Source organism: Amia ocellicauda, chromosome 9, assembly GCF_036373705.1.
Source record: "Amia ocellicauda isolate fAmiCal2 chromosome 9, fAmiCal2.hap1, whole genome shotgun sequence".
NCBI classification, from domain to species: Eukaryota; Metazoa; Chordata; class Actinopteri; order Amiiformes; family Amiidae; genus Amia; species Amia ocellicauda.
The window spans coordinates 2,827,883-2,853,992 of NC_089858.1; the positions used below are offsets into that span (position 1 = coordinate 2,827,883).

General features: G+C 48.3%; 1 protein-coding gene across 4 annotated transcripts; it reads left to right on the forward strand.

Moving 5' to 3' along the window:
- Nucleotides 1–279: 279 nt before the first annotated feature.
- Nucleotides 280–24,810, forward strand: fubp3 (far upstream element (FUSE) binding protein 3). Of its 4 annotated transcripts, XM_066712628.1 has the most exons (19): nt 280–462; nt 5,587–5,698; nt 11,471–11,504; nt 12,127–12,176; nt 12,843–12,914; nt 13,021–13,078; nt 13,213–13,375; nt 13,738–13,836; nt 14,260–14,364; nt 14,498–14,600; nt 14,873–14,973; nt 15,706–15,847; nt 18,733–18,893; nt 19,400–19,473; nt 19,568–19,644; nt 20,103–20,171; nt 21,111–21,182; nt 21,598–21,728; nt 22,852–24,810. In XM_066712628.1, the coding sequence occupies exons 1-19, from the start codon at nt 364–366 to the stop codon at nt 22,858–22,860; spliced, it is 1,731 nt and encodes a 576-aa protein (XP_066568725.1). In that variant the 5' UTR covers nt 280–363; the 3' UTR covers nt 22,861–24,810. The 4 variants fall into 4 exon arrangements, with proteins under 4 accessions (XP_066568725.1, XP_066568727.1, XP_066568726.1 ...); XM_066712630.1 differs by lacking the exon at nt 21,111–21,182 and having other exon boundaries at nt 281–462; XM_066712629.1 differs by lacking the exon at nt 20,103–20,171 and having other exon boundaries at nt 281–462.
- Nucleotides 24,811–26,110: the final 1,300 nt, after the last annotated feature.

Consider the following 26,110-nt stretch of genomic DNA (forward strand, 5'->3'; position numbering starts at 1 on the left):
AACGTGCTTTTACCAGTGAGCACGTAACACAGCACTGGTGGAGAAAACAGTCAACCCTAAAACACGCCGGTGTCCAGTGTGAACTACAGACTCTCCACAGAGGAACCACGTATCGAGGCGCCGACAGCGCTGCTCTTCTTTCACTTCCGCGACTGCCGTGCGTGCGTGCTGCGTCACCCGGACGTGCGTGCCCCTCGCGAACCCCTATCTGTGCGGCGGCGCGGCTCTCGCGCTGCTTGCGCGGTGACGTCGCGTGTCTCGTGCGCGCCGGGCCAGTTTCCGCTTCCGGGGTCGGCGCGTGCTGCTGCTGCTGCTCGCTGGTCTGGTTTTTTTTTTTTTTCCTCGCCGCCGCGCTGCTGCAGGATGATGATGATGGCGGAGCTGGTGCAGGGACAGGCCTCGGTGGCTCAGCCCGGACTCAAAGCAGACGGCTTCGCCGACGCTTTACACCGGGCCCGGCAGGTAATGCAAACAGGGGAAGACGCACTCGCACGATTCAGATGGGAGTCGAGCCAGGCCTTGCGAATGGGGGAGGGGTGCACTTTTTAAAAAAACAAGAGCCCCCCTCCCTCCAGTGCTGCTGGAAAACAGACACACAACACACACAACTGTGCGGGGCATGGCTGTGCACGCCGCTCCAGCGCCTCACGGCCCGCCGCGGCGGGGGAGCCTCGCAAACACGAGCCCCGGCGTAGATTAGCGTCCCGAACAACTTCCAGGGCGACGAAGTGGGTCAACTTTCTTACACGAGTAGCGAAATGCAACCTGTTAAGCCCCAGGAGCTGCGAGGCTGTGGCCTAGTTGTGCGCCCGACCGCGGGCCGGAGCCCCTCTCTCTCTCTCTCTCCCCCCGCAGCGGCGGCTCGGCGCGGGGTGCGGTGCACAGACACGGACGAAGGGCGTTGAGCCGCACTCGGCAGCGCTGTGGCATTAAAGTTGCGTGCGCTCCGCGGTGCTCAGACCCGGGATACTCCAGCGGGCTGCGGAGTCAAAACTTCTGAGGCCTCCGCGGGTAGAGAAAGTCTCAGCAGTGGTTTGAGAGAAACGCACGTCTAGGCAATCCGGGGGCTTCTGGGGTGTCCAGGGTGTTTTGAAAGTTGTTTAGGAGTTGAATTTTGTCTTTGGTTGTTGTCCAGATAGACTAACCCCTCCAGCCTGTCCTGGCCCGGCGTCACAAGGCCGCGGGGGAGTTGTTGGCTGTCGGCTGGGCTGTGGCGATCAATCCCCGGGTCAGTTCGCACGCAATGGCCGACTCTGCTCGGTCTGCCCTCCTGACGGGCTTGTCTGGCGAGCAGTGGACTTGCAATAATGTCTCCAGCTGTCCACACCATGTCCCCCAATGCATTCACAACGACAAAGCCATGCCAGATACAATCCTCAGGGCTTGTGAGTGTCACACATGCGGGTGTGTTACACTGGCTCCCAACACTAGTCTAGTTTTGTAATTCAGGAAGAAAGGCCGATTATCCAAATTATAGACAATAAGTTTTAGTTGTAATATACTTTCCTCTCAGTGTTATCATCTTACGTTAAACTTTGACATTAAAGCCATTTTCTATATATAGGAGTTCCTTCCACAAGCTGCTCAGGAAGAATTCGGCTGCCACAATTGGATATATAACTTTATATATGATGCCTGTACTTGTCAGCGTACAATGTTTTTTTTTTTTAATGTAAACTGCATTATTGTGGTGGTTGCCATTGTCCAAGATAACTTGCATCCAAAAATGAGCTGTAAAATGTTACACAATCCAAAGCTAATTGTAGAGTGCTGTAACCACAAGCACAGAGTACATTGCAAAATTCAAAGTAGTGTACAGAGACACAGATATGGAAATATTTCAGATGTAATTACTGGGTCATAATATAAGAACATAAGACAGTGTCCAATCAAGAGGAGGCCATCCGCCCCATCGTGCTCGTTTGGTGTCCATTAATAACGAAGTGATCAAGGATCCTATCCAGTCTGTTTTTGAATGTTCCCAAATTGGGGAGTTTGTTCCAGATTGTGAAGACTCTGTGTGATTAAGCGTGTGCAATGAGCATGCGAGACACGGAGATTGAATAAAACAAATTCAATTTTGTTGCATGTAATGGGAAATAAATCGGAAAAGAAAATAGGCGTTGAAGATTCTTTCTGACCTTTGTGTGATTCCTGTCGTGTGTAATTGAAATGTTTCTCCCCAAATGCACGACAGAAATCTTTAAAATGGCAGTGAAACCTAAAGATAAGTCTTTTAGCTTTTTAATCACAGTTCATAAACAGTCAGTTACACCCAGATTTTGTATTACACCCTTTCTCTGAGCAGAGAGAATCGTTCTGTTACAATGTTACAGTATTATGATCGCTGCTTTTTATATAACATTGAGAGGAATCACCTGGGGTTAGAAACAGGCCCCATGATATGCTCATGTTCCCCAAACAGCTTCACCACTTTTACACCATCAGATTTGACCCCCTGGCTTCTTTGGCATTTAACAGTCAAAAGTTCAAACATACAGGTTCTGGGTCTGGTTTTGAACCTGGTCAAAGTAAATGGTTTTGCAGAGCGTGAGTTTCTCTGGTGTTGAACTTAAATGCAGATTTTTATTTAAGGTTGTCTAAATCTATTGTTATTCCAAACCCACACACGGAGTAGGGAAGGCCAGATATGTAAAGCTATTCGGTACAGTTTGCTTCTCGTTACTGCACCACTTGTTTTGTGTTGTGAAGGGGCGGTTCTAAAGTGTCGCTGCTCGTTACCTCCACTCCGGATTGTTCTCAAGGTTGTGGCGATCTAATTGTGGTGCCAGAGTCTGTGTAAACAGTGGGTTGCAGCTTTCCCCGGGTCCGCAGATAGTTTACATGGTTACAGATATGCAGACACAGAGCTGGCAGTGTGAAAATGTGCCTTGTCCGGGGTTTGCAAACAATCCTGCACTCCTGACGCCAGCGCTGCGCCAAAACTCACCGCACGCACGGGGGGCGGACTAAAGCGGAGATTCAGTAAAGTGCCGTGGTCAGAAAGGTGCGTAAATGCCAGGCTGCTGGTGTGAAGGTCTGCAGGACACTGAGAAACCGGTGAAAGACTGCAGGAGCTCGCTGTCATTAACCTGAGCTTTTGCCATTTGGGTTCCCGGTGATCCCCTTAAGAGGCCGTTGTGTTTTCCAGTTGCTGGCCTTCTCAGTACAGAGTGTGCATGTTATTTTTGTCGCAGACTAAAGGGTAATTTCTTTAATCTGCTTCATGACTCAAAGTGCACAATAAGTGTTTAGTGTATCAGATCTAAACAAGACTATTAAAAGAAAAAAAAGTAGATTACATTACGAAATCTTTGGACACTTGATCACATGGCCAGTCTTTTACTGGAGTCGTCTTAAGATTGTAAAAATTAGTTGTTGCAAACATCCGTTTTGAGGATGAAAGTGTAAAATGTACAGAAAAATGACTAATTTGAAGTAAATGTGAGAGTAATGATCTCTAATAAGCGTCTCCCTATCGGAATATTTCCCTTCTTTCCTGGAGCATGTGGCCCTGTTTACCAGCTGTACTCGATTGTTTCTTGGCTCCCGTTCAAAGAGCTACTGCCTGTTTACGTAATCTCTCTCAAACGGGGGAAAGTTTTCTGCCGCTGCTTGGAAAGCTACTTGAAGCACACAGGATTTTAAATATTATATTTCTCATATAGACCTGTTCTTCTGCTGTTGAAGAACCTGGTTACAGGGTCATCCCTTTGCCAAGTGAGATGGTGGACCTTGCAGTAGTGTTTAAAAAAGCCTTCTCACGTTCAGTGGAGTTCGTTTCCCTTTGGGCTGAGATAAGAGACGGAGAACACTTCTGAAAGTGGTGTTAACTGCCACTGGGACAATCAGCTGGTGGCATCCGTGGCTCTGAGCAGGACTGGGCTCGATTATAATGGAGATTGCACCCACAGCTGTGTGGGGCTCTGAGTTGCAGTGAGATTTTGTTGCGTTACAATTATGCCGCAGAATTACACTCACGTGCCAGATAATACACATAGCACAATTTATGCAACTGTAATTGAGCCCAGGTCTAGCTGTGTGTTCCTCGGGAAGCATCAGCAACACAATAGTGCCGTTTGAGCAGCCAGCTCCCAACACAACTTGCTGTTATTATTTATCTCGCAACCCCACGTGTCTGCGGGCCTGTTTCCAGTTCAGTGTGTGTTTATATCCTCCTTATTTGCAAAGCAGCAGGAAGTGTGGAGTTCCCTCACCAGAAAATCGGTATTAGTATTTACTCTCCTACAAGTGTTGATTACCTTGATTACCTCGATCTCCTCTCTGTGGAGTTACTTCAACCAGTTCTCCCAGTTGATGCTTCTGTTTTGGGTCACGGCCCGGTCCCAGACTGGACTGCGGGGGTTTGGTTTTGCAGTAATCAGCGTGCATAAGGGGATAAATTATGTAGCACAAAAGGGATCGTAACAACCCCTCCTTGAGCAAATATGCTGAACTGGCACTGGGATTCCATTGGTTAACCTCAGGGTGACAAAACCTGTTTATTAATATAAAAGCAGTGGATTTCTGCTCCTATTCCTTTTGTTTATCCACCTGCCCGTGAGGCTGGGTAAATGTATATATATTTAGATGGATATGGTGATGTATTAAACTTTTAAACCCAGTTTGGTTCATATGAGCTGCTTTCCTGTATGCAGTATGCAGAAAGCAGCTCATATGCACCAAACTGGCCTGTGACCTTTGACCTGCTCAATGTCTCTTACCCTCGTTCTTTTGCCTCATAGCTGCCATGTGCCTCAGTGAGGGTCTGGTTACATAGTCAAATTCCTCCGGGCGCTTTTACCATGTTGTTCTCGCCAGTTCTGTCCCTTCCTGCGTTCGGATTTCTTATTGCTCATGCATTTCTGGCATTTCTGTCGCGCATTCCTCGCCAGGTAGCCGCAGCTATGGGGAAATTAAGCTTTCTCGGCACGTAAACCCCCTTGCCCCGCTTCGAGGGCCTGGTAGACGTGTGGGGAACAGACGCACAGGAACACATCACAAGGATGAGAGATAATGATGCCTTAAGGTGACGGGAGCCCCTAATTGTCTGCATTGTATTTAATATTGCCAAATTACATCTATTTTGAGACAACTCTCAATTTTCCGTAATTTTCAGAAACTCTATCCGTATTAAAAGGGTGGGGGAAAGAAAAAAGACCAGCGTTTTGCTTCCTTTGAGCATTGAATTTGAATGTCAGTTCTCCGTGAATGTGGGAAACTAATTGAACCTGGCACAGGATAATTTTGTGGTAGTCATTCTGACAAGAACACAGTTGTCTTTTAAAAGTTTTTTTTTGCTGCGACAAAGTACATTAGAAAAATGCATTAGAGAAACAAAAACCCACTATTTTCCGCCGAGTAGAAATGACTTTGCTCACACTAATTCTACTTATCGTTGGTTCTTTTGTGTGAATGCATTTAAACCTCCCTTTGTCTTGCTAGTTCTTACGACGTTTGTGGAAAGTCCAGTTAGGCGCGATCCTAAAGCCATCATCGATGCGGCAGCTTCTTCTATTCCACGTCTCTTGTTCTTAAACCTCTTTGCATTTTTAAATTAAATTGATGACCTTTATTTTATTCCAGATTGCTGCAAAAATGGGCGGTGACCCGATGCCACACATGAACAACTCCTCACCAGTTGTAGACCCCTCCATTTATGGCTATGGCGGTCAGAAGAGATCCTTGGAGGAAGGAGGTAAGCTTGGCATGTCCCCTGGTCTTAAACCCCAGGGGCCACACACACACAGGACAGGCATTGTACAGAGGTTTTCAAACTGAACATTGTGTTTTACACTCTGGCCATGGGGTGGGGGTGTCTGTACCTGGAAGTGGTTGGAAGATCTGAACCCTAAACCCTCATGTCTGAAGGTAAGAGCTGAGCTTTTGCACAATTGGGCGTATACCCCGAGAGGATCCCCTTTGTGAAGGCTACTCTCTCGAGCCGTGCTGTAGCCAGGTGTGTTCAGTGGCTTGTGGTTGATTGCAGGCAGGAGGTGTCAGGTGAGTATTTTGGGCTGTGGGCACGTAGTTTTTCGGCCGGGCACCTTCAGTGAGGTCCAACCCCCTCTGCTCCTTGGGAATTCGGGTATTTATTCAGCATCGTGACAGGGCTGACGCAGGGGCCGAACCCCTCAGAGGGTGGTAGAGCTGTGACCCCAGTTCATCTCCAAGTGGGTTGAATGCAGTGTTGGGGGGATCGGCGGGGGAATAAATAGGCGTGTGTCTCAGGGTGAGAGCTGAGAAGTGTGCCTGTTAGACATACCTTAGACATCTGCCCTTTTCGTACTCGGATCCCGATTTCCTCGAGTGCAGTAGATTTGTACAAAGAGGAGCAATTTGTACCAATTAAACAACCCTGATGTCTAATCCCACCCCTCCCCAGGCTGTGGTGTTTAAAAGCATTGTGAGGCAGGGCATAGTCTATGAGCATGAAGGCTTCTGGCCCCCGATACCACAGGGGGACTCGGGCACGTTGGCGTAGGAGAGGAAACTCAAGGACTTCTTTGTGGCGGCTGTCGTGTTGAGGTTTCTGTGCCTGGACGCTTCTGTATGGTTCCTCAGACCTGAACTCTGGCATCTCCTGTATTTGTAAGCCTCTCGATTATATCTTAAACTTTCTGATACCTGGCCTTTGATCTGTTCTCAAACCCAGTTAGGAAAGTTGAATAATGCTGGTGCGGCCTTGAGGAGGAAATAAAACACGGGTATACGGCTCTGAGGAGACTGAGTTTGTAAGTGTGTTGTAAGTTGTGGCAAAGGAACTGCCAAACGGTTTAAATTAGATGCAGGTTTTTTTTTTTTCCTCTGTTTGTATAAAGTTGTCATTCCTTCGCTTTTACATCCCTTCATCCTCCTCTCCTACCTTTCACAGAAGCCTCGCCACTCCTGCCGTCCCTACTGGGAGCCGTTTCCCTTCACCCCCACGGCGGCATGCACGGTCCGTCGCAGAGATTAGAGTCGGTGCCGCTGCTTGACCTTGCGATCGTGGCGCATTTTTCACATTGCTCCGTGCTGTCTGTGGAAGCGAGCAGAGGGACGTTCCCAGACCTCCCTCGAAAGCGGCTTTCCACTACCGAGACCAGAGCGAGATACTCTATAGGATATTGATATGAATATTGAATGAGATTCTGCCTCACGGGAATATTGCTACTTTATTTACTTTTTAAAGTCACACCTCTTGTTACTGGTGATGTAATCATGCTAAGGATTTCCAGTTCGGGATCTTTCGAGCGCACCTCCCCACTATGAAAGACACCCAATTCTCATACATGGGTATATAGATATAGTCTACAAGGCATACCTGAGCATAATGCATCTTTTAAAAGTGCATGCATGCTTTAAAATGCTACGCAATCTATTCTAAAGTACAAGTTTTTCTCTATCTCTTTCTCTCTCTCCCTCCCTTTCCCTCTCTTGTTTTCCACCTGACAGACCAGCCGGATTGTAAAAAATTAGCATCTCCCAGCGATCGTAAGTAGTACTGTCCCTTACCTACTATACCCTTCTCCCCCAGCTCACCTCACCTTGGTGTAATGCCTCAGAATAGATAATCGAGAGATCCATGCATGCTGTCTGTTTGCTGGTCTGTAGATGGGGAAGTTTTGTGAGTCTTTGCCAGAGCAGCATTTCAGAAGCCATCCTTTGATTTTGAAAAGTTGTATTCTTTTAAAAGCACGTCTCGGACTGCCAAATACCAAAATAAAAGACGGGAAACGACTGGTGTTTTACGGCTTATATCTTCAAAAGCAGCCTTTTAATTGGATTAGGCCGTCCTCCGACTTCTGTTGTGCGCTTCGTTTGGAGCCTCTCGATATTGTTTCCCGCCGTCGCTCTCTCTCTCGTCCTTGCTGTTAGGCTAATCCGGTTTTCAGAACCCGATGCCATTGCATCCATCATCCATTCAGAGTCGGCCCGGCTGTTGGTTGACTTCTGGTGATGTTGGCAGAGTTGAAGCATCATAGTTTAGAGTTTTGTTTTGTTTTGTTTATTTGGACGCCACCACGATGTCCCGGGAGCCATAGGTTTCTATATAAATGGCCTTTTCTTGTGGTGTGCGCGTGAGTGATAGTGGATCATTTACATCTGTGTATAATTTGTGTATGACACTCACCTTTCGTGCTTTCAAGTGTGGGCCTGTAGTACAGCGAGATTGTGTAGTGAAATCAAACCCAGCAAATTAAAATACAGAAAATCAGTAACTTCTCTGTAGTCACTGTTTTTTTGTTTTTCCCTTGTAGTGAAAATCAATTCATAATTCATAAATTCATAAATGAGGCACGTTGATCACAGTTTTGAAAGGCAGAGATTTTGTGGAGTCCTTGACAAACTCATCTCTTTAATGCCTCACAATAGGGGCGATTGTAGGTAGGTACACAATTAAAGCAAGGAAATTGTAGCATTTTCATACATCTTTGTGTTATGAAGTAATTTGATTTGGGTGAGGCTGGGCAAAATTTTAAATGTTGAGTGCATCAAAGCAAGGAATAAGTTTACTGTCCTCTCTTTTAAATGTAAAATGTTCCAGTTCATGCCGATTCTGCCGCCGAGTACGTGTGAACGCGTGTGTAACGAGGCTTCTCGGCCCGTCGGTATTCATTTGTGAACAATATAAACAGGCTGACTTGTCTACACTCCCTGCCTTCCTATGAAGCTGTAATTAGTGGTGTTGATCAGTGATAATTTCTTACTGAAGGTCTAATGACGATTGGCACGTTGTTTCAATGGGAAGGTCTCTCGCTAAACGGCACTCCAATGATATAGGGCTAGAAGGTGAATTAGTTGGTGTGTGGGCGTGCAAAGGGCGTAATCGAGCTAGAGGACTTGTTGAGGGAATGGATAGTTAGTAGAATTTTTCAGTGATTTTAAAAGTTTTTCACACACTAATTCCTAGCAAGAATGGTCATGTTGCGGGTTTTGCTGCGAGTGTCTCCCCTCGGCTATGAGAAGCGCTCTGTCCCTGATGGGCATCCAGGCAATGTGTTCTCTCCTCCGAATCGCGTTTTGAGGAAAGCAGAGGTTTGCGCGGCTGGATCGGCCTGCTTTGTTTAAGTCTCTGTGGCTGTGGGCTGGGAAAATAACCTTTTGTAGTAAAATTTTTCTCCCTCCTTCCACCCTTCCTGTTTAAATAGCCCTGTTTTTTCCCAGCACCCCTCTTTGAAAAGAGAATTATTTATATATCTGAATACAAAAGCCGGCCTGCCGACGATAAGCCGAGACCGTCCTGGCCCGCGGTTGGCTCAGACGGCAGGGCCGCTGGTGTTTTTGTTTCGCTCCCCATCTTCCCACGTTCAGTCACGCAGCTCTGGGGAGCGCTGCGGACCGGCCCGGGGAGGGAGGGGGCCGCAGGGGCCAGGCGGCCGCACAATTGCGTTTGTCAATCAGCAGAAGAGCTGAATTTGAGAACGCATCAATACATTTTTTTTTCGTATTTTTTTTTTTAATATCTGCTCTGGACCTACCGCTCTGACTCGGTGGGGGGGGGCTTTCGCTGCCTCTGAGCCGCTTGGAGGTGTCGGCCAAATGGCAGCCGTCGCGTTTATCTCCAGACCCGTCTCCCCTCCTTCACTGCGGTCCAGTGGTGCCACCCGACCTGTGCCCAGATACAGACCGCTGCTCAGTGCTGCCCTAGACCCTCCTGAGAAATGGGGATCTTGCCCGGCTCTCTGTATGTGTGTGGACGTTGTTGTCATATCTGGCGCTCTCCGTGTCGCAGCAGGTGAAGGCGAGAGTTTATGTGGAAGGATTTGCGTGCAGGGGGGAGCGTGCTAAAGACTCGTTCTCAATGGGCCGCCTCCTGCGCGTTAAGCGGCGCTGAATCACTCTTATTTAGGCTAAACCTATGTGTATTGTGTTGTTTTTTTAATGCTTTTTTTGATTGTGCACATTACCCCCCATTCAGGGATCTGGAAGGTGTTTTCACAACAATAAACAGACTCCCCCAAATAAATGCAAATCTTGTAACGGCAGAGCATATGCTCGGCTAAATGTCAGTTTCTCCCCCCCCCCCCCCCCCCCCCCCGTTTTTCTCTCCCCCTGTTACGAGGCTATTTGTTCCTTTTGATGTGTGTAATTGAAACCTTGGGGGCCCTGTACAATAGGCAGGCTTCCGAGTGATTGACAGCTGGGATCACCAGGAGAAAGAATGTGGAAATCATTTGTATTGTAAAATGTAATTGTATGAAGCTGTTTTTTTCTTTTCGCAAGAGTCATAAAACAGTTTTTACCCCCCCGCCCATTAGTCTCCTGTGATGATCTGCAGCATAGCTGTCCAAAGTACAGTCAGTGTAGGAGAGAGCGAGAGCGAGAGGGAGGAAAGAAAAGTGTGTGTGTGGAGGGGGTTGTGGTCTGTACCAGATAAATCGGGTTCCGGAGTGCGTCTGCACAGGGAAAAGACCAGAGGAATAGATCGAGATGTTTTTAATGTATTGAGGAAATAATGAACTGCCCAACAGCAAGCCGAACCACAGTCCCCATTCCCAGGGCACGATTTACGAATAATTAACCCTGTAGCAACTTTCAGAGATGCGTTGAGTCCGAGTGCAGGCTGTGCCGCTTCATATTGAGGCTCAAACCTGAGGATCGGGATGTTTTTTCTTCCTGGTCGCGTCTAGTGGCATGTGCAAGTTATAATTGTATAATGCGTTCATGGTAATTGCTGGCTGTGCGCTGCCTTTTGAGATTTCACTTGTTCACTGAACTATAATAATTGCACCCAGCCGTTTCCTCCCTCTGCCCATACTTTTAAGATATAAAAGAGCGAGAGAGAGAGGGGTGAGGGGGAATTAAAGCAAAGAAACCTTTTACAATTAAATGCTTTAAAGTGACAGAAAAATAAATGCACTCATTGTGAGGGGTACGATAGGATTTATCTTATTTTGATTTGTTTACCTGTATTTGTTGCTGTTCCCAGAAGGGAAGGAGAGTGAATAGCGATCTCAGTTTCTTCCTCTCCTTGCTTAAAAATCTCATGCTGACCCGACCCCCCCCCCCCCCTCCAACGCCCCCAGGATTCAGCTTGACTCCGTCGAGGCCTAGGTTTCATTTCGTTTCACAAACTGTCTCCTGCCTCTCGGTTTCGCTTTTGCTCGCCCTTCTCCAATCACAAGACAACACCTCCCAGCCTTAGTGGTGGTGCCGGACTCCTCCAAGCCCACCAGGCCCAATCGTAGCGGTGGCCGTGCCCTCGCCAGGGCATCTGACCCTGCTCCCGGCGGGCGACGCAGTCATTCCCTCGCCGTGTATGCAGTCCAGCTGTGCGCCCGTTATGGGAAGTATCGACAGAACCATCTCCATCCACTTTCGTGAGATCGGCCCCGGGTCATTACACATTCAATCTGGCCGTGTCGTTTTGAATTTGTTTTTGTAATAACTTTTTTTTTTTTTTTTATGCAATGAAAAATTTGATTATCTGTGCTAATGCCAAGTCTCTCTCTCTCTCCCCCCCATCCCTTATTTTCTCCCCTCACAGTAGGTAACCAGCTCGGAGCAATGGTACATCAAAGGTAAGCCTGGCCTATTCAATTTCGCCTCTGTATTGATAGACTGTAAGTAGGTATTGATCCTGCAGTCTTTAGTCCAGCCTTGCCACACTCCTGTGGGATAACCTGCTGGGCTGATGGTGAAATGGGGGCCCATTTCAAAGGGAGAGGGGACCCATGGGGGATAATTGTGTTTAACATCATCTTTCTAACGCAACAGAAGGATTCATAATTGTGCAGTTTACTCCCCCCTCACATTGAACTCCTGCCCATTAAAAGGCAACAGGAATTAATTCAGCGCTGGTTTTCGGTAGCCTAGAAAGTCTGATTCAAGGCTTTCGGTCCGGTTGAGTCTTGGTCAGTTCTTCTAGAACCTGCGTCTCTGGATGACGTTGCCCCGCTGTAATTGAGTCTGCTATTCCAGTTTGCTAAATAAATGATTAGTCCGGGCTGTGACATTTTAATATAAAGACATCCAAAGACCCAGGTCCTACTCTGTCAGTATCCTTATGTGGAATGCTGCATTTGACAGATGAAATCCGGTAGAGGTGTTGGCTTGTGTGTTTGTAGGTCCTTGTCGAGGGGACGCCTGTATCAGACCTGCCTAAATGTCGATGCCATCTTTTGTTCCCCTCTTCTTCTGCAGGGCTATTATGACGGAAGACTTCAAAGTGCCTGATAAAATGGTTGGATTCAGTAAGTACACCTGGCTTTGTGGTTTTGGCGGGGTGGTGGTGGGTAGGTGGGGCGGGTGGTCTCTACGGCACCTCCGCCCCATAACGGTCGAGGTAGATTTAGGAGGAGAGAGAGGGCAGTGCGAGGAGACGGGGATCGAAATGGTTACGCTGATCTGGAGGGTCGGGGCGAGAACGAGACGTAAGCCCCTGGGAGGCGGGAGGTCCGTGCATTGGGCAGGAAAACGGAACTCGGCGGTCCTGCACGTAAAATAAAAACCTTATGGAAGGAAGAGGCTGGCGGGCTGTTGATTAAACTTGTTGCCCACCTGAAGCGCGAAAGCTCACCGCGGATCGGTATTCCCCTGCCGCAGTTACTGCTCCGTTTAATCCAATAAGTCTGTTTGCCATTGAGCCATCCCCTACTGTTCCCGTCTGATTCCTTTCTTAGTATGCCCCCTCCCCGGTTTGTTTTGTTTTGATTTCACGCACTTCTTGTCAATACGTTCTTTAACAAAACACACCGCCAGCCAAGACCGTAGGAAGAAGGCTTTAACTCCATACGACTGACGGCAATACCTTTCTTCTATATTCTTCTTATGCTCAACCCAGTCGCAGAAGTGTGTTGAGACTTTCTGAAAGTGTTGATGTTCACCTTCTCTTAACTATCTCCCGTCCTTTTCACCAGTTATCGGAAGAGGGGGAGAACAGATCACGAGAATCCAGCTGGAGTCCGGCTGCAAGATCCAGATTGCGGCAGGTAGGTCCACTGGTGTCCTCTCCATGCCCACCTGACGCTCAGGAGACATGGCTCTGGCACGCGTGGCTTGCTGACTCTTAATCCCCTGCTCTCTTGGTCTCCACAGACAGCGGTGGCATGATGGAAAGACCCTGCACGCTGACCGGGACCCCCGAGAGCATCGAGTAAGTGTACTCTGCTCGACTTGAACCCTCGAATATTCAACACGCATCTTCCAGAATCGCCGCGTAGTGCCCCCTGGTTCTCTGTCCCTGGCTGAGCACTCGTGTAACAGCCGGTTGTTCCCTTTCTTCCCCAGGCAGGCCAAGAGGCTGCTGGGGCAGATTGTGGACCGGTGTCGGAACGGACCCAGCTTCCACAGCGAGATGGATGGAAACAGCGCCATTCAGGAGATCCTCATCCCGGCCAGTAAAGTGGGGCTGGTCATCGGGAAGGGAGGGGACACGATCAAGCAGCTTCAGGTGGGTGGAGGCCCGGCCCGGCCCAGCACGCTCAACTGACTGAAAGCAAAGGAGAGAATGGCCCCCCTCTGTCTTTTCTTTTTGGATTGTGTTGCCTTTCTCAAAGACGTGAACGGGTTTAGTTCTGCCTCACTGTTTCACTTTGCCTTAGTTCTGATGTGTATGATGTCAAGCTCATTCAGCTTGTTTTACTGGCAAGAAATGGCTCTTTTTGGGAGGCTTTTTTCTCCCAAACCATCACCAGTCACCCCTGATGTGTGTGTGGACCGGTCCCTGTGTGTGCCGGCAGTGTGTCTCCGGCGTGCCTGGGGCCCGTTCTCCCTCGCCACACTCTCGCTGATGTGCCATGTCTTTGATTGCAGGAAAGAACGGGTGTGAAGATGATCATGATTCAAGACGGGCCCATGCCCACCGGCGCCGACAAGCCCCTGCGCATCACTGGAGACCCGTACAAAGTGCAGGTGAGGGGTTTGGGTTGGGTGGGCTGAACCGACAAGCAAAGGGTGCTTTTTCCCCGGCACAGATTTTTCCTCGGCGCCTCTTCAGATCCAGGACTCAGGCCCAGCCTGCACCTTTAGTGTATTCCACCTCGGCCCACGTAGGTCAGCGATTGACCCTCCCTCTGAGGTTTTCCCTGCAGACTCCTTGACGGCTGCTCTCTGAAGCCTTGCCGCGGTTGTGTTTTTATAGAGCGCTATTCTGTGCTTTGTTTGTTTTTTCTTCATAACGACCTCTGTTGCCCCCTGTTGGCTGTGATTGTCTGCCACATTGAAAGGTGAAATAAATATCCGTAAGCTGGGAGAAGACGGTGGAAAGTTCAGGTGGCGTGTCTGGTTTTAGTTTTTTTCCTTGTGTTTCCTCACACTTTCTGCCTTCCTCTCCAGCAAGCCCGGGAGCTGGTGGTGGAGATCATCCGCGACAAGGATCAGGGCGACTTCAGAGGGGGCCGCAGCGACTTCGGGTCACGGCTGGGCGGCAGCAGTTTGGATGTAAGAGAACCCGCCGTGCTTCCGATGCCCTGTTGTGACAGCGCCGTGCGAGGCCCGAGCTTCCTTGGTTTTGGTGCGGCGGACTATGGGCTCTGTGGCCGCCCGGCGCTAACTTGCTTCCCGTGTTCCTCAGGTGGCGGTCCCGAGATTTGCGGTGGGCATCGTGATTGGCCGGAATGGTGAGATGATCAAGAAAATTCAGAATGATGCCGGAGTCCGAATCCAGTTTAAACCAGGTTGGTGTTTGTTTTTGTTTTTTCTAATGCGGTTTTTCACACACCTCGATGACGGGCGAGACGCACAGTCTTGAGGCTGATGTTAGAACATAAGTGTCCAATCGAGAGGAGGCCATTCGCCCCATCGTGCTCGTTTGATGTCCATTAATAAGTGATCCAAGGATCCTATCCAGTCTGTTTTTGAATGTTCCCAAATTCATGATTTTCAAGACTAGAATCACGTCCCCACACAATACACTGTGTTGTGTCTGTTCTCTCCCTCCTGTGCACAGATGACGGGATCAGTCCCGACAGAATCGCCCAGGTGATGGGACAGCCGGAGAGATGTCAGCACGCTGTCCACCTCATCAATGAGCTCGTACACACAGCGCAGGTACGGCACCCGTCTGGCACAAGTGGAGAATTATAGTGTTCAGTGTTATAGGAGCTGGCCGTCATGTGACTTCTGGCCTGGGAATAGTCAGAGCTGTGGTTTATCCGCGAGAGGGGTTGACGACCCAGAGAGCAGGTCTGTAAAACGAAAGAGATCGCTCAACATGCGGCTGGGAATCCGGCAGAGGGCGTTTCAGTTTTATAAACGTATAACATGCTCTTGATAGTGCCCCACTCCCCCATCGAGCACGTGAAGGGTTCGGTGTCCCGTGTAAACTAGCAGAGAGGAGCCCCTAATTCTTGTGGCACATGATAGAACTGGCCCGTATCGGGGCGTTTGACGATGGAGTAAATATGGGTCATCCCCAGGCCGGACTGGATCCCGTCTCCCTGTGGCTCCGTGGTGCTGACCTCCTCAGACAACTGTACGCTCAGGTAAAACGGCGGCCGGTGTCCTAGTCCGGTCTGCGGCCGCACGGTGGTGCCCCCACGCGGCCTGTCAGCTGGGGGTTGGGGGATCACCAGGGAGACACGGCACAGGGTGGTGACGGGACACTGGGAGGGAATTGGCAAATCCCGTTGGTCTGTTAGAAAAGTCACTCCGTCGGTGTGCCCCTTCCTTTCTTCAGACCCAGTCCGTCGTTCACACGGGGTTTCGGTTACGGTAATGCTCACCGTAGGAAGGGAGAGGTGAAGATGCGCATGGTAATGGTTATTTTTTCCCCCCTCGAAGGAGCGCGACGGATTCGGCGGTCCAGGGGGTCCCAGGGGCCGAGGCAGAGGCCGCGGAGAGTGGAACCTAGGGGCGCCCGGGGGTCTGCAAGAAGTGACCTACACGATACCCGCGGACAAGTGCGGCCTGGTGATCGGGAAAGGTAAGGTTGGTGTTGCTGCTTCCTGTCAGCTGACTTCCCACTTCCTGTCAGCTGAGTCCGGCACTGCCGCCTGTCTCTGAGGTCTGGATATTTGAGCCATCAGTTCTGAGGGTTGGGGGAATAGCATAGCAAGTGACTGAATTTGTTTTATTTTTATACAACGTAGTCGAGAGATTCCTCGTTCATCTGCGCACCAATTTGTTCCTCTGCAAACTCAACCTTGAAGAGTGAATCGGCTGCGTTTTAATCCCCGCTGTCGTGTTTAAAAAAGCGAGAGAGCATTTTAAGTTTGAGTCATCAGCGTGCGGGTGGTCACCATAGCTCCCTTTATTCACATATATTTATATATATATTTATATATATATTGCTCTTAAAAGAAAGTGCCATTCTTTCCCTTCCCAAAGCACTTAATGAGGGGGATAATGTGTGTAAAGTAATGTGACATTAATTGTTAAAGGTTCATAATAACAGCCCTCAATCATGTGGAAGATTGCTCCCTGCGTTTAATGAGCGCGGCTTTCAAGGCAATGGAGTCAAGTTAGAGAATGACAGTCGAATTAGCTTATTGGCTATTCATGTTCACTCTATTGCCTGCTATTTAAAAGTCATTGACCATTTAAAGACTGGCTGCTGGTGGTGTGAGTGTGTGTGTGTGTCGGGGGGGGGGGGGGGGTTCCACCCATAATAAAAAACAGAGCAATAGAAATGTCAAGTACCTTCTGTGCACAGAGCGGGGAACAAATAAACCCTGGTGCTTAGGGCCCCTCTCCCGCATTAGCATGAGAAACGGGCCAATATTGATGGAGAAGTCAGCGGGGCTGGGCCTGTCAGCGCGGCTTTTCGGCCACTTTGATTAATTGCTTTACGATGCTGCGTGCAGTCGGTGCCATCGCTAACCCTGCTGTCACTGGGCTTTCTTCCCCGTGTGCAGGGTGGTGTGTGGCAGGATTGGGGGGGGGGTCATGCTCGCAGCAGCCCTTGGAGTCGCTTTAAAATAAAATAATGCAAAAATGATCAACTAGCGTCCGGGACTTCGGTTTGGAATGGGCCTGCCGTTGTTGTCCTCTCTTTACCGAGGTTTTCAAGGTGTGTGGGAGCATCTAAGGATAAGACTAAACTTTCTCTTTCTTTCGAACCTATTCGTTTTAAGTTTGTCACAGCTTGTGCAAGAAGTAGTTTCCTCTTTCATTGTGTAATTAGTTTTGTTGGTTAATTTGAGCAGGCGATGACTCAATCATTGTCCTTCACTCACTGCTCCTCCCATCGGTTGCTAGGAGTCTTTTTCTGAGTTTTCAACAGGAGGGAAACCTGTCAATAAAGAAAGCAAAGCCTGCCACGTTCTCCTAGTTTGGGACCAAAACTACCGAATCCAACATCTTCATAATTCTGAAGTGTGGTTTTAGAATTTAGAATTTTTACAGTCTTTTAGTATTCTTTTGTGAGGGTTGCCCCATTCCTTTTTGAAGCTGGTGTATGAGTGTTTTGGAGATCTTGGTTCCGAGCGTTGACTTTGGTGAATTGTTCACCAGCCTGGTTTCCACATTTAGTTTAGACCAACCACTGTGTCCAGTCTTTAACGGCAGCCCATCACAGCAGGGGTGGTTCAAGACGTTTGCCCCCAGACTGAGGCACTGCGACCTCTGCCAAGCCCCATGATTGGACGGGAACTTTATATTTCTCCGGCAAAATAATGCATTTCATTTAAGCAATCTCTCATTCTCTGCTCCGTCCATAGCTCACTCTATGAATTGAATAGTTAGATTCTCCTCTCCCCCCTGACTCCCTCCCTCTCTCTCTCTCTCCTCTCTCTCTCTCTCTCTCTCTCACTGAGACCTCATAATGGCTTCATTAATGCAGAAGTTTAATTTGGTTTACAATGGGTTAATGGCCCAGGGGCAGTCTATTGGATCCAGTGAAGGGGGAACAGGAGGAGGAGAATTTTTGAGGAGCTTTTTCAGAGGGAGGTCAAAGGAGGTCGTGAAAGTGTCACCCAGAAGTGAACAAACATGTAATTGATGTTCGGACATCCCCGGCTCCATTGGGTCCCTGCTCTGCCTTTTGAACCGGGAGGGGAGGGGGGGGGGCCATCTTCCTTCAAATGAAATAGAGCTGGGGGGTGGGGTGGGGGGGATGTGAATAAATAACTAAAGAACAGGCTACAAGCTCGAAAGGGATACGCTTTAATCAATTTTTTTTTTGCTGAATGTTTAATTGCACCCTGCTACAGGTTCTGTAGCGCCAGTGTTTGTGCTGCTCGTGTCCTTCGCATGCCTTCAGCCTGTGTGTGGGAAGAGCATTTTTGTCCCCGATTTTTCATGGATTTTAAAAAACACACGTTTGAAGCAGTCGCTGGCCATTTATCAGGCCTGTGTTTTGACTTGCTCTTAGTGCTTCCCGGACAAATGGCGACTGTCGCTCGGTGTAATTGAGCACCAGAGCAGGGGAGGGGAACGAACACAACCTAAAAGCCATCGAGCCTTTTCTGAGCGGATAAAGCCGATGTGGGAAAGTACCGGTTAGCATGCTGCTCGCGTTAAAAAAACGCAGTCGTGGACGGCTGCAGGCTTCAGTCCGGTAAACATTTAGACGGCGTGATCAAGGTTTTACAACAGTCTGCGCACTGGCTTTTCAAGAGATTTCCATTTGCACCTAATGCTGGTTTTGGAAGTGAATCGCATTTAAAATTAAGCTAATGGGTAATTCGGCCCATTCTAGCTGGCCAATCCCTGTGCATGAAGAGTCTGAAGTGTATAAAATATAAGGACTGAAATCAAGTTTAACTGTCATTGGTTCCAACAGAACTGAACTAATCCGTTGTATACTTTTGTGACTTTATAAAGAAGAGCATGTTTTGTGTGTTTGTTTGCACGCCTGGTGTTTCTTAGGTGGAGAGACCATCAAGAACATCAACCAGCAGTCCGGGGCCCACGTGGAGCTGCAGAGGAACCCCCCGCCCAACACCGACCCCAACGTCCGGATCTTCTCCATCCGCGGGACCCCCCAGCAGATGGAGCTCGCCCGGCAACTCATCGACGAGAAGATCGGGGTGAGAGAGGAGAGTCTGTTGATGGGTTTAGCTTTCCGGATCTTTTTAGCCAATATCCATTGCCGAATTGTCTCCTGAGACAGGGCTGTGGTAGTTTTGTATATCGGGGCCTTGATGCCAGTTTGTTCTTTCTTAGTCTTGTGAAGAATGGTCTGTATGCACCGACATTTTTAACCGCTTCTGTGTAGGAATTGGATTGGGACGCCTGCTTGGAATCGCGTTTTTGGTTCAGAAAATACCAGCCGTCCAGCTTCTCAGTTTTCAGACCCTGCTTGCTTTAGTGTTTTAGCGGTACCTTAGAAGTTCCTGCTGTATCGCATGTGAGTGATCCGGTCTGAGGGCCTAGCGGTAGGGGTGTCCCTCTCTGAAAGACGGGAGATGACGTCGAAAACAAAGAGAACCCCAGAGACTACGTCCGTCAGAGAGCGCTGAGACAGTGCCGGAACGGGGATCCTCACCCCTCGACCTTCCCTGCCTATTTACTCATCTGACCCCCTCTCCCCCAGGGCTCGGGAATGGGCGGAAGCAGTAGTTTCGGCCTGAACCCCTTCACTCAAGGACCGGCTACTCCACACCAAAAGTAAGTATTTCCGTCTCCTCTCCCCTCTGTAATGGACACCCTGTCTTTGGCGATTTTCCCTTCTGACACCCCTCTCTCTCTCTCTACCCCCCAGCGGGCCGCAGACCTTCATGACGGGAGGGTGGGGCACTACGTACCAGACGTGGCAGCAGCAAGGCCAGCAGGACCCCAGTAAGTCGCGTGCAGCCGTCCCCTGCCGTACAGCAGGGAAGGGAAGTCCTCCTCCGGGCCAAAGACTTGAGTCCTTTCCCCCTCGTCTCCATTCTCCTTGGAAACGATGCGGAAAGCAGGCAAAGTTACCCCCTTGGGATGCCCTGCGTGGCCAGCCCTGGCGCTCGGGGGCAGAATGGCAGCGTCGCTTGCCTGGACTCGGTCTTGATTGGGGCGTCGTGGACAATCACGACAGCGCTGTGAGCCGATGGCAATCTGAGAGAGTGGGAGAGGAATAAAAGCAGACTCTCTTCTCTTTGCGTGAAATATTAGGTTTTTATACCTAGATGACAAAAAACGCCTCTATTGGGCGCTACTTTATTTCCTTTCCTCATCTTTCTTCATATATAAATATATACAAGACTGAACCTCAGGCAGACTCCCCGTTTTCAAACAGTGTAATCTGTATTTGGTTACAGGTCACAATGGATCACAGACCGGACAGATGGACTATTCCAAAGCCTGGGAGAACTATTATAAAAAACTAGGCAAGTGCTGTGGAGAGCCGACTCCCGGTTACATCCAGCCAAAACAGAGAATCCGTTAAAACACGGGAGAGGAAGAACGATTATAAATATGCAAACCTACCCCAAACCCCCTCCTCTCCCTCCCTTGTCCTCTCCCTCCCTCTGTCTCTCTCCCCCGTCCCTTCGTCCACACGCCACCCCTGTGCGAACACTCTTAAGGACCCGTTTCTCTGTCCTGTGTCCAGCCACCTAACCGCCCCGGCGCCACCCGTCCTCCCACACCCTCCCAGTGAGACGTCTTGATGTTGCTGCCTGCGATCCTCACCCCCCAACCAACCCCCCAAAGGTCATTCCTGTACAAGAGAGAGAGGAGCCCCCGGGCCCGAGGGAGGCCGTCAAAAGCCGAAACGCCCCTGCCCGCCCGCCCGCCCAGTGAATTGGACTGGTTTCAGTGGCCGTGCTTTCCTCCAAGGCACAGATAACTTGGTCCTGTTCTGTAGAGGAGTTACTTTTTAAGATTTACTGTTTCTTTAAGCGAAGATATGTCCCCAAAATCAATTTCCCAAACTGTTCCCGTCTTCCACGTCTTCTCTGAAAGCAGTGTTTCAGCTAAAGTCATCCTAGTGTGTGTAGTCATAGTTTTCATTATTAATAACAGCATGGCAGGTTTTACCGTCAAGTCTCGACCTGCTAATGGCCAGTGTGGCTTTGGCACACAGTCGGCAAGAGTCACGCCATCCTCGGAGGTCAGTCCTGCTCCGGCCCACTTACAGGAGCCTGGCCGATAGCTGCCCGTCTGGGTTTTGTGTTATGAGACGCGTAGGTTGGCATTCGAAGACCCCCGATAACCTCCCCTCTTCCTGTGCTGTAACCCTGTCTCCCACCCAGCCCTCACAGCATCGTCTCTCAAGGGTCTCAACCGCAACGTTCCCCTAAGATCTCTGCTCTTCTTTTGTGTAGGTCAGCAAAGCCAAGCCCAGAGCACAGGCCCTGACTACAGCAAGGCATGGGAGGAGTACTACAAGAAACAGAGTAGGTGTCGGGAGGAGCTCTGGCCACCAAGTCCGTCCGTCCCGAACCAAACGGGGTTGGGCGTACATGTCCGTTCATAGCCCCGGACCCCACAATGCGGGGGTCCAGGCACCGACCAGTAGACCAGTGGGTGCTGAGGTGTAGATGCCAAAGCCCCAGTCTCTCTCGCTCGCAGGGACTGGAGGACACGGGTTTGGGACGCCTTGTCCTCAGGTCTCGTGTCAGACTTCCGAAAGGTGTAGTGGAGTGAATAGTTGTTGAACCAATCCAGAATCCCTCCCCGGCATTTGATTTGATTAATGATTTATCATCCCGTCCCCCTCTTCCTTCCCATGTGACCCTGTCTTTGTTGAGACGCCCGTTCGGGTGTCGGACGCTATTCACAATCCCGCTCTTCTCATCCTCCCGCTCCCAGGCCAGGCTGCGGGTCCCGCCTCCCAGCAGAGCTCCCCACCGGACTACAGCGCCGCATGGGCGGAGTACTACCGGCAGCAGGGCGCGTACTACGGACAGGGCGCGCAGCAGACACAGGCCCCGGGCCTTCAGGTACGCAGCCCCGACGCTTGTGTTTGCCTGGAAGAAGACGGTCGATGTGTAGTTACAGTAATTTCAGTGTTGTGGTGATGGATATTGACTGGCACTGGTGGTGGTATGGCAGCCATGGTTAGCTCGTTTGCCCCTTCAATGCTCGCCTTGGTGAACAAGCTAACCGTGGCTGCCTCTACAGCTCTGGGGTTCTCCCAAATCCATTGCTGTGCTGTTTGGCACTTATAAGAACATAAAGTGTCCAGTCAAGAGGAGCCCATTCGCACCATCGTGCTCGTTTGGTGTCCATTAATAACTAAGTGATCAAGGATCCTATCCAGTCTGTTTTTGAATGTTCCCAAATTGTCTCTTCAGCCTCATCGCTGGGGAGTTTGTTCAGATTGTGACGCCTCTCTGTGTGAAGAAGTGTCTCCTGTTTTCTGTCTTGAATGCCTTGAAGCCCAATTTCCATTTGTGTCCCCGGGTCCGTATGTCCCTTATTCCCAATTAGCGCAGCTGCCGTCCGACAGTTTAAAACACATCTCCCACACCATAATGCTGGAGAAAGTGAACCAGCCATCTGTAACCAATGCAGGTGACAGGTTCTCCCTAGGACTGAAGGGAATGTCCTACTGAGAGACTGAGGGACCTGAACCTTTTCACCCTGGAACAGAGGAGACTACGTGGGGACTTGATCCAAGTCTTCACAATCATGAAAGGCATCGACCACATCAAACCAGAGGAGCTTTTCCAGATCAGCAGGGACACACGCACCCGGGGACACAAATGGAAATTGGGCTTCAAGGCATTCAAGACAGAAAACAGGAGACACTTCTTCACACAGAGAGGCGTCACAATCTGAACAAACTCCCCAGCGATGTGGCTGAAGAGACAATTTGGGAACATTCAAAAACAGACTGGATAGGATCCTTGATCACTTAGTTATTAATGGACACCAAACGAGCACGATGGGGCGAATGGCCTCCTCTCGACTGGACACTTTGTTCTAACATCAGCCTCAAGACTTCGTCTCACCCGTCATCGAGGTGTGTGAGATTGTACACTTTCTTATGATCTTAGTTTTGGTTGTGAATGGAGTGTGTAAATAGTGTTCCTAACGGTCCATCCCTCGCTTCTCTTCCAGGAACATTAGAGAGGACACGTTTTGTTGAAGATTTTGGAATCATTGAGAGGAAGAAAACAAACCTTTTCTAACAGAGGTTTATAGATTTGCAACGCCTTGAAGACTTTTACTTTTTTCTTAGTGAGAAACACTAGCTGTAGAATGACTTATACGATTTAAAAAAACACAAAAACGACAAAAAAAGAATTTCTAAATCAGGAACATTTAATTGTTACTAAAACTTGTGGACACCGTTATATCGAATGGACAATTTCCGGGATTCTTTTTGGGCTTGAGAACTTTTTCCTGTTTTTTTTTCTTGTTTTTTTTTTGTTTATTTTTCTTTCCTCAAATTGAAATTAATACTCCAAAACGTGCCCCGGAGTTGTAACATTTCACAACGCAATATAATCTATTTTTTCTAGTTCTGTTGCAATAAAGTAATTATGGGCTTAGCAGTCTTGAGTAAATGCTGATTTGTTTTGTTCTTTTTTTTGACAAATGTTTTAAGAATGTGTACAATTCGTGTAGGTTGCTTTTTTTTTTTCCTTTTCCTTTTTTTTTTTTTACATAAAACATTTTAATTCTGTGACATGAAACTGTGATCTTTGGTTACAGGAAAAGGTATTCTTTTGTTACATAGTACCGGGATTGGTGAGGGTAAATGGTCGATTCCTAATTTAATTCCTGTTTTGCAGTTGTTTTGTTTTCAGTGTCATTTTATTGTACTCTGATTTAAAAAGGTGCAATATCTTATTTCACATCCGAAACAAAGACGGATTCTCTATTTCGACAGACTTTAACTGGTAGTTCTTACGATGAATTTTGTTTTAGGCGAGTGGAGATGATTTTTATGACATTGATCCGATCGGGGCACGGGGGGGCGGGGCATGGTTAGGTGCTGACTGTATTTTCTTGTAAGTTTTTTGCCTTTGATATCTTGTTAAACTATGTATGTGTGCACAGATACTTGACTAAATACTTTATTTAAAGATATTATATGAGTAAATCAAAGCGGCTTCTTCGGCGGAAGCGTCCCTCGTATGCGGGGGGGGGGAGACGCTCTCCCGCGGCCCTGGGACTGCGGCCCCCGTTCAGAGATCGCGAATGTTTGTGATTTGAAATTTGATGTTGCATCTTGAGAGCAAAAAAAAAGTGTATCAGGTTTTTGAGTTTGTTTATTCTGTACATGAACCATTCAAGACTGCTAAGCCTCTGTTGGAGCCTACCTGTGTAATAATTAATAGTGGTTTTTATATTTTAAGTATTACAAGAGAAGATGTCTGTTATTTGGTACAACCCAGCTCCCCCCCGAATACTCTCGAGTACACACTGTGGACTTCGGTAAAGTCCAATGCTAATACCTTTTTAATTCATAATTTTGTTTCTTTCTACTGTGTGTGATCTAATATATGTCTGATTGATTAGTTACGAAATGAATCTAGTATTAACTGCATTGTGATAAATTTAAGTTGCCTAATGAAAAGGGATATTATAATTTCAAAATGTTTAATTTTAGTGTTTTTTTCTCTCGTGTACAGATAACCGTGTATTAAAAAACAAACGCAAAAGATTTTTTTTTTTGTGTTTTTCTGTTGACCTGATCTGTTTTTGTTTTTTGTTTTTAGCACATTCCAATTTGAATTTTTTATTTTTCCTCCCAAAATATCCACGATCTGTCCATACTTGGAGCCCAGTGATTGGATTCGCGTAGCAGCCTAATGTTGCTAACGGCAGATATATATATTTATAAATATATATATATTCCTTCACTTTTATTTTACTCACACTTTGCCATTTTACTCTATCTGTATTAAAATGTCCACAGATCTTTCTTGTGGTAAAAGTATAGAAGTCTTTATTTTTGTAATGTTTTAAAGATTTGCTAGCTGCTGCAGGTCTGAGCGGTCTCTTCTCCCCTCGAGTTTTCTTCATGCTGTTGTACCCCTATGAGATTAAATCCGAAATTCTAAAACCAAACGGCATGTTTTTAAGTGGCTTTTTTTCCCCGCTGCCCTAGAGACGAATGTGTGTCAACAGATGTACAGGATAGCTTTTCCACGAACACAAGGGTGTTAAAACTGAAAACCAAAAGCTGGGAAGATAGTCTACCAGTATTACACCACCTCCTCCTGTCTCAGACTCCACCACAACATCAGCACACATCTGTGCCGTCGGGCTGGGCTACCTGACTTCTGGGATCACTTTCTGGGATTCAAATAAGCGATGACGCCAAAGGTTTGCTAGGAAACCACTGGTGTGGCCCCAGGATCCTCTGCCTGTGTTCAGATGCAGACCAGTTTGCGTTTAAGTGGTTTTCAAAGTAGTTCATATTTAAATGTCCAAGAATTTGTGCTTAATTGTCTTGACTGAGCCTCACAAGACGGGCGAAGCCCCCACAAACTGCTTTTAACCGGCAGTGTTGCATGTTATTGCTTATAGCTTGTGCTCTTTGGGTTTAAAAACTATATATAGCACTTCTGGAGTCCTGGGGTTTGGTTCCTTCAATCAAAACAAATTGGGGCTTTTATTTTGGGTGACTGCTCAATTGAAATGGTCCCTTCATGCCCCATCGGTGGTAGTTGTCCATGTAAAGGATGGGGCAGGTGGTTTATGTGCCCCAGCACTGAGGGTGCTGTTGCACCCCTGCTTGGTCTGTAGATAAGTCTGCTGGACTTTAAAGATGAAGAATTGTACCTGGGGGGGCTCATAGGACAGTCTGTATGAGGTTAATACAGGACACGTCTCAGGGGTGGGGAGCGCAGGGTGTGAGGACGGCAGCATGTTTTGAGATGCCCGTATTGATATAAATTGAGTGTAAGGGTGATTGCAATGGGGTGGGATTGATCTAGATTATACAAATAGGGGTAATGTGTAACGATGCATAGTTCTATATATTTAAAAGCACACCCACCCCCGCCCTGTCTATTGTCTTGGGACACTGGAGCGGAGGGGTGGACGCCGGCCGTTAAGAGGGTTCCGGCAATTACAGTTCAGATGACGTGCGCAGAAAAATTAATGTTGAAAAATGGGAGCCCTAAATGGGCGCTTAGAAAGTTTGAGAGAGGAGGAGAGGATGGGGGGGAGTGCAGAGTGGCAATATTGCAGGTCCTCGCTCTAATACATCTGGAGAGAGCCATGCCAAAACAGCATTTGGCATCAGTAGCAGGGAGTAATTATTCCATAATGAACGCGAAGGTGTCCCCTAATTGAATACTGAGTGTAGGCAAACGGTGCCAAAAGTCATAAAAGCCACAATATTCGCAGAGGAAACATCCTC